The 15972-nt window shown below is 34.0% G+C and overlaps 1 protein-coding gene across 2 annotated transcripts in view; it reads left to right on the top strand.

Moving 5' to 3' along the window:
• Positions 1-15246, top strand: part of Nup35 (nucleoporin 35) — a 71236-nt gene extending 55990 nt beyond the window's left edge. For both annotated transcript variants that reach the window (XM_081742947.1, XM_081742948.1), the window contains exon 7: positions 7432-15246. In XM_081742947.1, the coding sequence (XP_081599073.1) occupies positions 7432-7509 (78 nt within the window). In that variant the 3' untranslated portion in view covers positions 7510-15246. The remainder of the gene's footprint in view (positions 1-7431) is intronic.
• Positions 15247-15972: the final 726 nt, after the last annotated feature.

Below are 15972 nucleotides of genomic sequence, written 5' to 3'. Positions count from 1 at the left end.
TCCCACCTTCAAATTGAACAATAACATTTTGTCTCCGAAGCGCTTGGCCGCAAAACTAACGTGAACAAGACTCCGAACCCAGTCGGCCTCTGCTTATACATTATGGAAGACTGTGTTTCAATCTCACCGCTAGCATTTAATAATAATAATAATAATAATAAAATAATAATAATAATAATAATAAAAGCGATTGGTGTAAAATAGTGGCCAAAAAATAAACAATCGGCTAGCGACGATGTATACAAACTTCGTGTTTTATAAGAATTAAAGCCACCTTGTTCACAGCTTTGAGCGCATATTCGCGCTAATCCTTTTTTAATTTAATTTTATTTTTTATTTTTTAAATTTTTAATCGGCCTATTTTGTCGCTAAATATCTTCAAATGTTTCCTGGAGTTTGACCAATATTTTCCCAGAATCAGCATTTCAATTCGGGGAAAAAAAAAAAGCCAACCGATGTTCTGTCGAAACACCGTTTTTCGCAATGCATATGCATAGGCCGACAGGATTCGGAGTACTACTCAGGATAGTTCCTCGACCGGCCGCTCTGGTGCTGCGCAATCTGTTTGAAACTCCGCGCGATTGACTACAAATGAAATGTCGGTGGTGTAAACTGATATTCGTATTCACTGTCAGTGTCAACCTGTGGTGGATAATTTATTTGGTGTAACTTCATTTTAACAATAAACTGATTTTCGTTTTCCACATATGATACTATGTTGTAGTGCGCAAAGTGCAAAATGTTTGCCGGACTGCTGATCTAGACTAAACAACACATTGGTGACAGAGCTTTTGAGAAAACATCGGTCTCATTCCTACCTACAGAAGGCAAGAACATCACAATATAGATTATCACAAGATTAATTATAAATAGCACGACGTTCTTCATTGAATTTTGCACGCCTGGCAAAGCGTTTCGGAAACAAATGTCATTGTTCAGTTTGAAAGTGACCACACAGGAAAGGGATATTTGAATTACAATACAGTCGAGTAGGGGTATCAAATACCTTTTTTAGCTTATCAACTAGATGTGGTTCGATCCCAGCTCGCACCGTGTAGACTTTGTGGTGGACAAACACCGTGCTTGTGGGTTTTCTCGGAGTTCTCCCGTTTCCTCCCACTTTCTTCATTCCACCATTTCACTCATCTCTCATCATCAGTCTTTTTTAGCCTAACCGGCATAATCGTAAGACGTAAAACTTAAAGATTTCATTTTTTCCGATGTGCTAAACAGGAGGCAATTTGCAAGTTGTAAGACGCCATTATCCTTCACCCCCTCCCCACTAAGTACCCTTATCTTGCATACTGCATATGTTTTGACCTCATCACTGTGCTGGGCACCCAAGAAAACACACCAATAACAAAATGAAGCGTCTATATCAAAAAATAGTTACTTCAAACTTCCTGCAAAATCTGTTTAATTTTGAACTTCTAACGTTTGTAATTCAAACATGCTTGCGATCGAGGATTTCTCAGTTTGCGTAATTGTTTCATATGCAAAAGCGAGTCGATTGAGCATAGTATCGATATGAAGTCAGAGTAACACCTCGCGACCTTCCCTAGAGGACTTCGGATGGAGCAATGCTTTATAGACCTAGCTTGCCAGAGTTGAACTCACGGGAGCCTGGAGATCAGCAGCATTAACGTGATTGGGGACAAAGTTGAAACTGAAGATTTTTTTAACGATTTCTTCTAACACGTACAGCCATTACTATTCTACTACTAACATTACTATTCTATTACTAATCAAACGTATATTGCACGAAACTAAATTAATATAACAAATATTAGTGACTATAGACACTACCTTTTTATTTTCTCGCTGCTGAAGTAGTCCTGTTTTCCAGAACAGTTTTGTGAAAAAATTGATAGGCCATTTTTAAGTTCATCTGATCATAAATTTCGACATCACAAGCTCCGTTGGTACTTTTTGTATTTTTTCAGCATCTGATCATAAAACTTTCATAGCACTATACACTCGTTTGATGTATGCATTACTGACTGGTATATCGTGAAAATACTGTATTATTTCGAACGAGTTTGGTGCGTCTGCTTCACAAAAATTCTATCAAATATTGATATTACATACAACGTATTTCAGAGAATTCATTGTACAGTTCGTTTCTGTTGAAACTAATTTTGTGTTTCACTCGCACTTCGCACCTCTGTTAAATTATTGAATGAAGCAATATTGTTGCCGTGCGATAATACAGGCGTAACAATGAAAAAAGAAAAATAAATCTATCATTTTGTTACAATAAAATTATAATCATTGTAAATAACTAACAACAAAGTACACATTATAAATGGCATTAATAATTACAGGTAATTTAATACTTAAGCACGTATAATGTATTTGAAAACAAATCACTCCAAGCATCTCTCGATCTGTCAACTCTTGACCTAGCCATTTTTGTATTTGGGAAGTTAGTTATGCGGCCGCTGCTTCATAGGTTAGAGTGCGTAGATTTCAGCATATTAGCTTGTCCATTAAAGATGGTCCACAGAGGGCAGAGAGATAAAGTCGTACCAATTCCTATTGGCGGAACGTTACAACTTTGTACTTGTGAATAGAATTGCCAGTTGTCCAACTGCCAAATCCTGCATGCGAAGTACCTAGGAGATTCTTACTTCTCTGTTCGAGAGTAAGTTCAATATATTCCAAAATACAAAATGTTAATGAACTGTGTGCACGTACACATATCTTCTGATAGCAGTTTAAAAATAAACACATTAACCATTGTTGTTTATGCTATGTGTACTAGTGTTCGATAATGTGTTGTTGAGTGATTCTTATCTTAAGTTGAAAGTTTATGCAATATGACGGCACACAATAGATATATCGAACCTTGCTAGGAGTCGAGAACTAGTCATCGTATATTATCTCCAAGATTATGATCTCAGATCTTGTCATGTGTACGCCTTATTTGATTCCTCTTATACGCTTTTTCATGTTTCGTGTTATTTATTCAAAGATATGTGTGTATTGAGCAGTTAAACCTCTTACGAGAGAAATTTTCTCATGTGCAGAAGAAAACTCATATTTCCAAAAGTATATTCAAAAAACTCAAAAAAATAAGCAGGTTATGATTAAAAAACAAAGAAATCAATCTCCAAAAATTTCATTGCCAAATTCTAAGATCTGTTTTCATAAACGCGGCAAACGTGTAGTGAAATTTACAGAGACAGGGAATTTTATGCTTTATTAGAAATACATCATTAATCTCTCATAATGTGAGTCACTATACAAATGACACAGCCCTAATCTTAGATATTAAACATTTTACACATAAGCAAACGACTAAATTGAAATAAGCCACAAAATATGCGAAGCAATCAGGCATTTTGTATTAGCGATTTCCTTATATACGTCTACCAAGTTGTCTAATATTAACTTACCTTCGTTCAAATCCCATCGTAAAATTAGAGTCTTTTAAAAATGTTAAAAGTTTCAAGAATTTTATGAAAAGAGGAAACTTCATTTCTAATCTTTTGTCATAACCGGAAAGGGAAATTTATAAATATTTGAAATGTTAATTAACATATAACTAAACTTTAATGAAACATTGCTAAATTAAAACCTTTACTACGAATAGTCTCTGCAAGTAATATACAGAGAATGGACAGAAATAATGAACGTAAACTATTAGTTGTCGATTAAGAGTATTGTAGGGGTAGTTCTCAACCTAAAAAGAAAATCCACTCTGTACTCCATGAAAATAATAAACATTTTGCAAAAATAATGCGCTTCGTGCTGTATCGGATATATTTTTAGGAAATAAATTTAAAAAATACATATGTATAATACACTCACCGTAACTTGATAGCTGATTGTGTGCGAAACTGAAGTTATAAAATACTATTACAAGATGTCATACAGGTAAATGAAGAGAGTAGCTAAGTTATTTACTGTACTTAAACTGTTGTAAATAAATATGAATACAATATTGTACCTTTAGAGAAGGTATTAGTTTCCAAGCCCTTCATGTTGGTCTAGCGAGTAGCGCGTGCGCCTTTCGATTCGAATGCCAGTAGGAGAACATAAGAATTTAACTTCCTTTTTATTTACTTTCATTACTTATCCGTCACCTTTAGTCTTAAGAGCATAAGCGCGAAACGTTAAAGTAAATAATTAATTCCATTTTTCATTTCAATAATTTCGTGAGATTTCATCGTCTGTCATCAATTGTTGAAATCGTGATATATATATAAACGAACATGTGCTATCATGTGTATACAAGTGGCTTGTGGCATTTGGCGCAAACATGAATGTGGATGTTTCTCTGGCTGTTCAGAGTCCATGCTTGTTTGTGGTAATTCTCCATCTACCACTACTACTGTGACAATCTGTTTCTCCTTCGGGGAGTTATCTCCGTGTCTGTGTTCTTCAGCTGCTTAGCACTGCAGTCTTAATAAAACAGATTTTTCCTTCCTACATGATTATCTTAGGTACAAATAATTTTTTTTCGTGTACATAGGATTCGCTGTTATTTGTAGTTTTATTGTATGACGATAGATCTTGTTTTATAAGCATGTATATCCTGTAAATTTTTGAAAACAGAATGAATTTAGTGAGAAAATTTGAATGTGTTATTCCTGCCACATTTGCGTGTTAACACGAAGCGAACACGGGAAAGTGACGTATTATGCACAAGGAGACGCGAAGTTTATTACAGTTGTGTTGTATATCTATATACCTGATCCCGTAGAAGGAAAACAAGAACGAGTTTACAGTGTATTCCTCCCAGTAAGAGAAAGGACATAATTCTGTCATACTTCTGACAACGAGTGTATTGAACTTGTTATTGTAAAAAGTGTGTAATAAGAGATTCCCTGTCACAGCATTTCACACAATTCCTGAAAACCGAAGAAAAATCTTTTAGTTCAACGTATCACGATTATGCCCTTTAGGCTAAAGGAGAAGAATTAAGACAAGTGAATGATGGAAGAATCAGTGGAATAAGAATGTGGGAGAAAACAAGTGTAAAACCCACGTACACAGTATTATCCACCACAAACTTACTTGACTGGAGATCGAACCTGGGACCCCATACACAAGAGGTAAGCGCTCTCACTGAGACACTGTGCGCCCATCCTAAGAGCTGAAGACACAAATGCAAACTTGTCGTTTTATACAGTCACATTTCCGGATTTCTAATGTCGCGTTAGCCAAGGAAATCGACGTGAAAGTCTGCTAAATATGTAAGTATTCGTCAATTCAAAACAATAAGCTCTTTTCGTACTATGACTATTTTACATAATCCTATATTCGAACACCAATTTCTCTGGTGGCCCTTGTCATAGAGCTCAAATTTCGTAAATATTAAATAAATATGAGTTCACATAATGAAGTTACTCTTAGGTCATGAGACATCTTGAGAAACTGGTACGTAAGAATTAATTTTCTCTCCTGAGGTCTGCAACGAAGAAGAAACAAGACATGAATAAAATTCAAAAGGGATTTACACGATCGAATCCGCCTTTGGTGCCCTTCAATTTATGAAAAATGCAATGCAGTAAATATCACGGGTGCTTCCTAGAACCGAGTATCTTACATTTTAAAGTCTTAATTTCATACTAATTTTTACGAGTGTAGGTAATACTTGTTGAAAACTTGTACATGCTATAGATCTTTCCTATGAGAGGAAAACTTCACTACAACATGGATTTATTAAATCTAGATAATTTACTGTAATCAGTTTCTTCCAACGTACTCTTTTCTTTAAATTCAAAAGCAAAATAATAATAAAGGATAAAAGTTCTGAGAACTTAAATGGTGCATTTTTTGCTAATTTCATATATTTTAAAAGGTTACAAAGTAAATTTTCATGGAATACAGAAATTGGATTTTTGTATCACTAAGGCTGTGTTTTTCAAATTTTCCCTCATCCTTCACCAGATATATTCACCTGTAGAGTTAAGTAAAATTGGAAATTGTTAATTTCTTCAGTTTTAACAAAAGCATCTGTTTGGTAGATCTGTACTGTGGTTTCTTATGAAAATTTTTAGCCCTGATACCCCTGCCGTTTATTATTGGGGGGGGGGGGGTGTAGAAAATTATATTTTCACATTTTGGAAATTTCAGTCATAAGACAGAATATAAGATCAGTGTTAGCATTCTAGTAATAGTTTGAAACTTGGCTTAAAGCTGTACTTTTCCAATTCTCTAGTGAGATGAAACTACATTATTTTGCGTGACACTTTCATGTACCAAAAATGAACATAAGTGTAGACACCATTGTAGGAGAAATAATTTGAACTTCTATCCTAAAATAATTAACATAGAAAAATAATGACTAATTTCTGAAATGGTCGAGGGAGCAACCAGTGCTAGCCACTTGAAAATGGGCTGACTCATGCTGAGTCTAAAATATAATAAAGTAGCCAATGATCTAATTTCTTTTGCAGCTCTGGGAATATTGAATTTACCTAAGGTGCAATATTATCAAATGTGCTGAATTTGTGAAAAATAATTGTACTTTATCGAAATTAATAAGACGTTCGATCAACAAATTAAGAGTGTGGTTTGTGTTTCGACTTTGTGATAGAGGTATATGTACTTTACAATTTAAAAATATCCTAAGTAGATTAGATCACCTCAGATTTTGTCTTAAGCCTGATATTTCAGCGATGAATGAATTTGAGAGCGTCAAGATGTTCTCTTTATTTCCGTTTTTACGCATAGCATGTTAAGTGGATCTTTATTTTCTAAAGCAAAATCTAAAAGCATTTCGTAGATTTTTAAATCATTTGTTTCTGTTGCCACACAAATCATTGACTTATATTTTAGCACATAATAATAGACTGCTAAACAATGTGAATGTAAAATTTCATTATACTAAAGGGTTTCATTATAATTGCTAAAATGCAAAAGATTCAAACTGTAACTTGAGGCAGTTCGTGTGTTTCATGGAGTGTTTTCAGTTATTTTATTTACTTCTTTTAAAACTGCAAAAGTATAAAACATAGTTTTAGAACTTAGCTTTGTGGTGCTTAACCAAATGTTATGATCTAAAATAATCATAGTGCTTTCAGCGAGAATTTTGGTTGTTGAATAATACGATGACTAAGTAAATTATAATATTATATCTTGATAGCGAATTGGTAAATAAAGAACGTATTGAAAATAGTGGTCAATATATAATATATACTATTTTAGTTTTAGTATTTTATAAAAACAAAAGTGAAACGTTGCAAAATAAAATCTCTAGTTTTTCAATATTCTGAAAAATATGAAACTACGCCATACAAAGTAGAGACTTGATCCCGAAGCCAATATAAAGGATATTTGTGAACTTGCTATTTATGTTTTGCAATGAAAACAGTGGTACAATGTGTATCTTTTCTTCGAAAGATACTGTAAACTACATATGTTTAGGCATGAGAAGTGAACAGTGTTTATATAATGTTTTATGATTTTCTTTTATTACAGGTATTAAACCAAAGCAATACCCCACAAAAGACTGAAAGTATAGTGACGAAGGCCCTAGAGTTCATGTTTAATTGGTAAATATTTTCAACTGTTTTCGACAGTCCATAATAAATAAAAAACAATCTTACTTGGACAGAAATATTACAATGTGCTAATGGTACTTTCGTAGAAGATGGATGAAATTTATTTTTATACGAGTGGATTTGATGTTTGTCTGAAAAAATCTTCTGTGTAGTATCATGTAAGAAACCTAAGCTGTTCGAGATAAGTTCATCTTACTGTTGTAAAGACTAAACCAAGTAACTGGTTGAAAACCTAATATAACAGTGATGTATGTGAAATAATGGAAAATGACTTCTTTTGTCTTTAGTGCCATGTTTTTATGCAATTGCTTTGTCTTTTTTTCATATATATATATTCTTTAAATAGCATTTTGAGAATGTTACATTGAGTGCGAGACTGAAAGTTAGGCAGAATATAGCTTTTACTGTTTTTTAAATTTATTTTGCTTTTGCCCAACAGCGAGCTAAGAAAATATGTAATAAGTTTTGTGTAGAAAAACAAAAAATGAAATCGAAATGTAGTCCGTACATAATTATCTTGTGATAGCATATTTTCGATTCCCTGCGGAAGTCATGCGCATACCAAACACAATTGAGTAGATTAAATAAAGTATGATAACAATGTTTGGTGCGAGCATGTTCCGTACAATTTGCTATTGCAATAGAATCGCGAAAAGCCACATGGCGATCCTAATGATTCCTATTCACTAGTTTCACTTATTCACTTAAGAGACATTATTCCTAATAAACGAACGTCTAGGCATGCACACACTTACGAGGGGCGATCAATAACTTTTTGCCGTCGTATGGAGAGAACAGCTGACACTGCTTTTACTTATTGGCTTAGGAGGGACTGTTCCTAACAAATGAACTTCAATGCATGTGCGTATGCGAGAAGCGATTGAAACTTGCTCTCATATGGATAGAGTTCAGCCTGAAGTTTGGAACTGACACATGTTATTTGTCCTTTTTAATATAGTAACCGCAGTAATTTGGAGGGTAACATATTTCTTCAAATGATTTATGAACTTTCACAGTCCTTTGTAAAAAGTATCACATTGGCTAGAAAAAAGTGTTGTATAGTGGAAGGGACCTCAGCATCCGAAAAGAAATTTCTTCCTTTCAGCGATTGTTTCATTTTGGGAAACCAGGAGAAGTCTGCGTGAGGTCACAGGAATATGATGAATGGGAAGTAACAAGTAACCGAGGCTATGCACAACATTCAATATTTCCTGGCTTTGTAGGAGCATTGTCGACTAACAGACGGGACACCTTTAGTAAATATACCATGGTATTTTTTGCTGCAGATTCCTAGACCTAGACACTGTGACTAGGTTAGAATCAATGAGGATTACTCCCTTGCTATCCCAGAACACTCAGCATGTGAGTTTCTTAACAGAAGGCTGCAGGCCGACATTATTGGGTAGTGAGTAGTAAGAATGGTTTCATTGTTTACTCATAACTTTAGTCTCTGTGCCGCGGTAATGCACTCAACCTTCATCCATTGTCACACGACAATCGAGAAAATCATCATTAGATGCACAGAGCAAGCCCTTAGGATTCAGTCAAGTCTTTGTTGTTTCCGAAGAGGTGGGCAACCTGGGAAACATAGATTCTTTCCAGGCATCATACCGTCAAACTTCTTGTACCTTGAAACAAAATTATAGATTAGTATCTTTTTTTGGGCACATTTATTATATCAGTTCTGTGCATACATAGCACTTTTCATGAAAGATTTACTGATCGTTCCTCGTACGAGACATCGTGCCTCAGTGAAAAGCAAGTTATTTGCTAAAAATAAATTTTACAGGATAGAGATTTTAGAGGTTAAAAGTTCGCTACGAAAGACGGAATGTTTAGTTTACGTAATTACTTTCCACCATTTTCCAAGGCAGAGACCGAAATATTCAATGAAAACTCCTTATTAAGGAAGAAAGAACTAGTTATTTAGGACAGCCGTATTGCATTTTGAATTAACATAATGTGGAATAGTATACTTATTCTCTGTCTGAATAAATAATAGTAAACGCGTAAAAGTGGTCGTGTAATTGAAAAGAATATCCACTTAGTAAGGAAGATCAGGGTTCGAGTTCCCGCTAGTCTTACGATCAGCTTTTTGGTGCTTATTGTAACTAATTATTGGTATATACTGCAAGTTTAATAATTAGTGTTTGTAATGTACTGTATACACACTGCGAAGTAGGCGAACGTTGAACCAAAGGAAATTCAAAAAGTAAGTTGTTTTCGTAGCGCAATTGTGTGCAAGTAACAATATTTAAACAAGTGTTTTCATCGGAACCGAGAAGTAATTGTAGGCTACGATTAATAAAATAATTTACCTTGGAAACGTTGAATTATATCCTTTCAGTACGATATTTTATTTATTCGCTGGAATCTTCATCGGACACTTTTCTGTAATATAGAAGAGACGTAAGAAGCAATCGCCTGATTATTCTGAGTACAAGTACCGAAAGAAGTTTCCAGCGAGGAAGTTAAATATCGTAGAGGGCGGATATACCATAATTCAAGGCTTTTAAGGTGATTTTTTTTTTTTTTTTTTTTTTAATTCTGATTTCAGAGGCGCTACTGTGTCCTCTTTAACGTTTTAGGCTAATTTATTATAGAGAATCCAAGTATGAAGAAATTATTTAATACATGACGAAAATAAATTTAGAAACTCTTTAATACTGGACCAGTAAATATTACATGTTTTATGTAAAGATGGAAATAGAGTAATTATATATATTTAAGAATTATACTACAGATTCTCAAAATATAATCACCTGCTACTTGAATCTGTAAGACAAGACAGATATGTTAATGTGTTTTTGTATAAAAATGGAAGCAATGTGAAACAGAAAGGAGAGTTACTCTTCAAGTTAGGAACATTTTAAAATGTATTTTTACGAACTATGTATATCCTTATTGTATAGTGCTTGAATGTGCGAATGGTATTGCTTTCAAGCACTTCGATCAGTGGTTCCTAACCTTGTTATCTGGCACCCCCCTCTTCGTGAACCCTGCATACTTTATGCCCCTTTCTCTCGTTTGTTGGCCATACGTGCATTTTGTCTGACCCATTCTGCGGTTTCAGGTGCAGAATTCATTCTCAAATCTATAATAATAATAATAATAATAATAGCAGCGTTTAACAAAAAATTTCCAAAGATGAGACCAATCGATAGATCTTATTTAGTTGAATGCAATTTTATAACAAATGTAAATGCTCATGTGTTCTTTAAAAAAAATAGAAAAGAACTCATCTTTATGTAAACCGAATAGTTGCCCAAAATTATGATTAACCTTTATACTTGTAAGTTTTATTTAACCAGAATACTGCTGAAAGATATAATCTATAACAATCGATAGATTACATCGACTTGAACAAAGTGAGATTGAGTTTAAATTCCCATGCGTAATTTTCGAGAAACATTAATTTTTATGGCATTAAGATTAAGTTGTTCATTGCCAGTTTGATACATTGATAATTTTTATTTTGCTCGAATAATTTACTTATTTATATACTATATATGAAAAATGTATTGTCAAGTAATAGACTGCATCTTAAAAGTGACGCACGTATTAATTATAACTATATTATAACCCAGCTTTTTCGACCTATTTCATATCACGACCTTCTTTTATCTCGTTCTCTTGCTTGCGAACCCCATAAGTAATTTCCGATTTGAAATAAGCTTTTCGATTATTGCTGCTTGTCACTTACATGTATTAAAAGTCTAGGGCCATAGGCGAATTCCATTATGAGTAAGGATACGAAAAATGAAAAGAGAGGGGAAGTTGTAAATAGGTCGTTTTCAATATAAAATGGTGGGATTTTTCCAATCGCAGCAATCGTTTGGGCTCTTCGTTGATAAGGAGACCTATGTTAAATGAAAAAGCAACGTTGTCAGTTCAGCCGAGAGTCCTCTCGAGAGCCTTCAACATCAAAAATACAACATGGTTATGTGAAAACCTAAAACACCTCGAATCCATTTACAACAATATGCACATTCCCCATATTTTTGCGTACCGTACCGTACCGTTCCGTTCGAATAGCTTGCTGAGCTAGAAACGTTTTTCCATTTAACATAGGGCGACTTACCAGGATGGACTCCAAACTCCTGGTGCGATTCGAAAAAATCCATCTTAGGTTGTGAACTGCCTATTTTCAACTACATTCCTCTTTTAAGTTTCGTATCTTTACTCATGACGGAGTTGGTCTATGACACTGGACTTTTTAATACAACCGGTATAGGAATATGAATAACTGTTCTACAATAAGTATGAAAGTAAAAATAAGAAATTCAAAATATCTTTAAAAATTGATGTTCCGCTGGATCTTCATTAATGACATTCTCTTTTATACTCCCCGTTGTGACCCTCAAGTTGAGAAAAACCGTTCTAACATATATTTACTGTATTTCCAGCGTACCCTTGTGGTGCAATATTATTCTTACAAGCTTTGTTTTTAATGAAACCACAATTTTTGCTTTGTGTATTTGAGTGCCTCTTTATCACAGCATTCGCATTAGTAATTAATGAATTTTTTCTGTCGGTACCTTACGGCCCCTTGCTCGTTCTTCACGCTCCCTAGGTTGGGAACCACTAACTTCGATCAATGTTTTTGGGTAGTTGTTCTATATTCGTTATTTTACTTTGTCTTTAAATTCATTTCGTACTTGTATGTTGTTGAATGAGTTCTCGAAAATGTATATTTAACCTAAAATTGTTAAATCAGCTTATGTAATTTAAATCGTTAAGTTTAGAAAGTTGCTTGACACGTGCATGGTTATGTTTAAAATAACTTAGCTATCAATTTTTCTGTAAAATGTTCGCAATTTGCAATTGCAGATAATGTCTTAATTATAAATAATAAAACTGAAGGAGAGTGTGCCCATTCTCTGTACAGCTCTTCCTGTAGCTGAGAGTACAAAGAGTTTCTCAGATTTGAGGTGATACATTTTGTTCAACACGGAAATGCAAATTATTTTTGAACGACTTCACATAATTGGAGTAAAATGTAAAATGGTTTCTTCTTGGCTGGAAGATTTTAGCCTGTGAAATAATTTGTAGTATTCCATTTTAAAAAGCGAATATACGTAATCCGTTGCTCAAATATACATGTTCACCAGCAAAAGAAAATAACATATTGTGTATAAACAATTAACGTATGTGTTGTATTGTCTATAAAAAATTAAAGCCGAGGAAATCTCAAAAAAATTACAAGTTTTGAATTTTCGGTTCGAAGATTAGTACCAATTTTTAAATTACACATTGATTTGTATTAAATAAATGTATCACGAAAACCAAGGTGATTTTTCGTCTCAACAGCTCGTCTCTTCGAATGTGACCAATAGAACTTCAAATTAATTTATAGCTGGTATGGTGGTTAAAACTTGTACTGTATAAAATCAAATCAGACGCCATTAAAAAAATAAGGAAAATGACTATTCACACGTCCACAATAACAAGACAACATTGTATACTACGAGGGGCTGTTGAAAAGTTCGTAGTCCATCCCAGGAGTGCATGTGGAATTGTGAAATTTTTCAGTTACTCTACATACTTCCCCTGAAGTTCAATACACGTCTTTGCATGGTGCTCCAATTTTTGCAGACGAGTTAAAAATAATTCTGAAGACTGTTCCGTAGCATTAATCTTCTCCTTATCAGATCCAAAATGGCGTTTTCAAGTATTTGGGTTTGGGGAATAAGTAATAGTTTGACGGAGCTAGATGGAATAAAAAGGATGATCTAAATATTGAAACTCTAGATTATGCAATGTTTGTTGTATTGGCAGTGCTCGGTGCACAGTAGCATTGTTCTGAAGGAAGGAATTCTTTTTAAAATTTTCCGCGACGTTGCACTTTGTTTTGTGAGTTGTCTGCATTAAATGTCTAACGTTTGGGTAGGTACTTTGAGTACGACTCTATTCTTATCCCAGAAGAATGTTGCTAACACTTTCCAGCCGATTTTTCTCTCCTGAACTTCTTGTGACGAGGAAAACTGAGTGCCGCCATTCCATTGACTGTTGTTTCGTTTCAAAACATGGTGGTAGAACCATGTTTCGTTCAGGTTACTATTCGTGATAGAAATTAGTTGACACTGCGGTCAAAATGGGAGATGGCTTCCTTTGATGTCCTCGTTTTAGATCTGGCAGATTCTTGAAAACCCATTTTGCCGAGAGCTTGCGTATACCGAAGCATTATAAATTATGGTACCGACACGTTCTCGACAAATGTCCACATTTAGCTGAACTTGTGCGATTTTGAATAATAATGTCATGAATTTCATCCACGATTACGGGGACAGTCACTGTGTTTGGTCTTCCTGCACGTGGAGCGTAATTTGTTGACAAATCGTTATGTTTAAACCGTCACTCACTTCTTCACCACTGCATATGATGGAAGAGAGTCCGTAGTATTTCGCTTATTTCCTCATGGATTTGTTTCGGAGACTTTTCAGAAAAAAATTGATGACAGCCCTACTGTAGTCTCGATGTTGGCTGGTTGGGCATACATGATCACTTTAGGAGTCTGAGAAACTGGAATTTCGTTATGAAAATACTTGTTTTGACATAACGAAGATGCGTTCTTTAACCCTTTACCAGCCGAATTATTTAACAGCATAAAAAAAAAAAACCTTTTTGTATTTATCGACATAACTTTGTCCCTAAAAACTAAAAAATAATCATTTTGGAAAAAATGAATTCAGAGGTCCTGACTCTTGAAAGGAAATCCGTACGTTCAAGAATCCACGAAGAAACGTAGCAAATCCATCACTAACATCACGTGAAGTGTTATGACCCAGTTTGTGACTTCAAATACACAATGGTCGGTAGAGGGTTAAAACTTAAATTTCATCATTCTACATGTATTTCTTCTGGATTGGGCTACGAATTTTTCAGCAGCTCCTCACACAATATCTTAGTTATAATTGAAAATATAGCAAAGAACTTCTGATTAAATATCTACTGTATTGACAAAATTTGTAATTGCGAGTAGTGTCAGATTTAACTCCACCATTCAAGTTAACGCGATTTTTCTTGTTCTGTACCTACTCACTTTATGGCTTATGGAACTCGGAGGTTCAATGCTACGTTCACAAAAGCTCTCCATTGACTTCTGTTCATAGCCAATTGGATCCAGTTTCTACTTTGTATTCCCGTTCCTCTAGGGTCCGAAAGATATTCGCCTCAGGATTTTGTTCTGAAATGCTTTGTCTGCGTTCTTCCCTCAGAGTAAGCAACCATGTTCTATACTTGTTTACTTTTAATGTATAGAGTTTATTTCTTTGATATTAAGCATTGAGAAATCTGTTGTTCCGTGCATTTCGGATGTGTGTATATATATATATATATATATATATATATATATATATATATATATATATATATATATATATATATATATATATATATATATATATAGGAAGGGTGTTTCTGTTGCATTTTAACTTCGAAGATGCAAGCTGTGTAGAAAGAACGGTTGCTAACTAAAATTCTGCAGTCTAGTTGAAACTAACTCAACCAGAATCCACGTCTTAACTTCATAAGTTCTGACTGATTGTGTAAAAATTGAGGAAAAAGTGTATTTGTTGTAGGTAGTGTACGTGTTTCTGTTGGTTTCCTTTGTGAATGTGGTGTGTGTCATAAAGCAAAATGTGATTAATGTTTTGACTGAATATTTCTGTTACGATTATCTTGTTTAAACTTATTTTCTTTGGAAATAAACACTTATTTTATCAAAAAATAATTGAATTATTTTTTTGTAAATCAAATAGTTTGAATGAAATAAAAGGTGAACATCCCTGCACTAATTTTGATTCAGCTGAAATCTGCAAAAGGGTAGTTACAATTGTATGTGATTAAATGCAAATCTGTGTAATTTAAGCCTGAAGCATATTATATACGTAAACATTTTACAAAATTATTAGCATTTAACGAGAAAAAAGTAAAGATGAGACATATCAATGGATAGATCTGTGAACTGAACAATATGGGTGACTATATCCTCATGAATAGTTTTGAGAAAAATATTTTTCTAAATCTAAAAATTGATGGTGCACGATAATTACATCTATTGAGATAAAACTGATACTGAAGTATGCCCTTATCAAACATTTTATTGTGACACTAGCAAGACGAGAGTACACAGCACGGCCTAAGAGATATAGCACAAAATTATGATTATAATTTGTGTTTAACTGCCATGTTGTCCCAAATCTAAAACACACCAAACGATAGATCACATTGAGCTGAAAAAATGAAATAAATTCTTACGCGTAGTCTTTGAGAAAATCTACAACTAATTTCCATGGCGTTAAAAAGTTGGTCTTTCGTTGCTAATGATTACGAATAGTTTTTATTCTAGCGGAACATATTAATGAAGTATACAGGCTGGACCATCTATCTTGATATACCTTTGTTACTTTTAAATAGATACAAAACTCTGAAATTTCATATTATGCAAATATCGACA

This window comes from Thermobia domestica, chromosome 16 (assembly GCF_964235325.1).
Source record: "Thermobia domestica chromosome 16, izTheDome1.hap1.1, whole genome shotgun sequence".
In the NCBI taxonomy this organism is placed as follows: domain Eukaryota; kingdom Metazoa; phylum Arthropoda; class Insecta; order Zygentoma; family Lepismatidae; genus Thermobia; species Thermobia domestica.
Note: the sequence above shows the minus strand (reverse complement) of the source record. Positions and strands in the feature narration are given on the sequence as shown.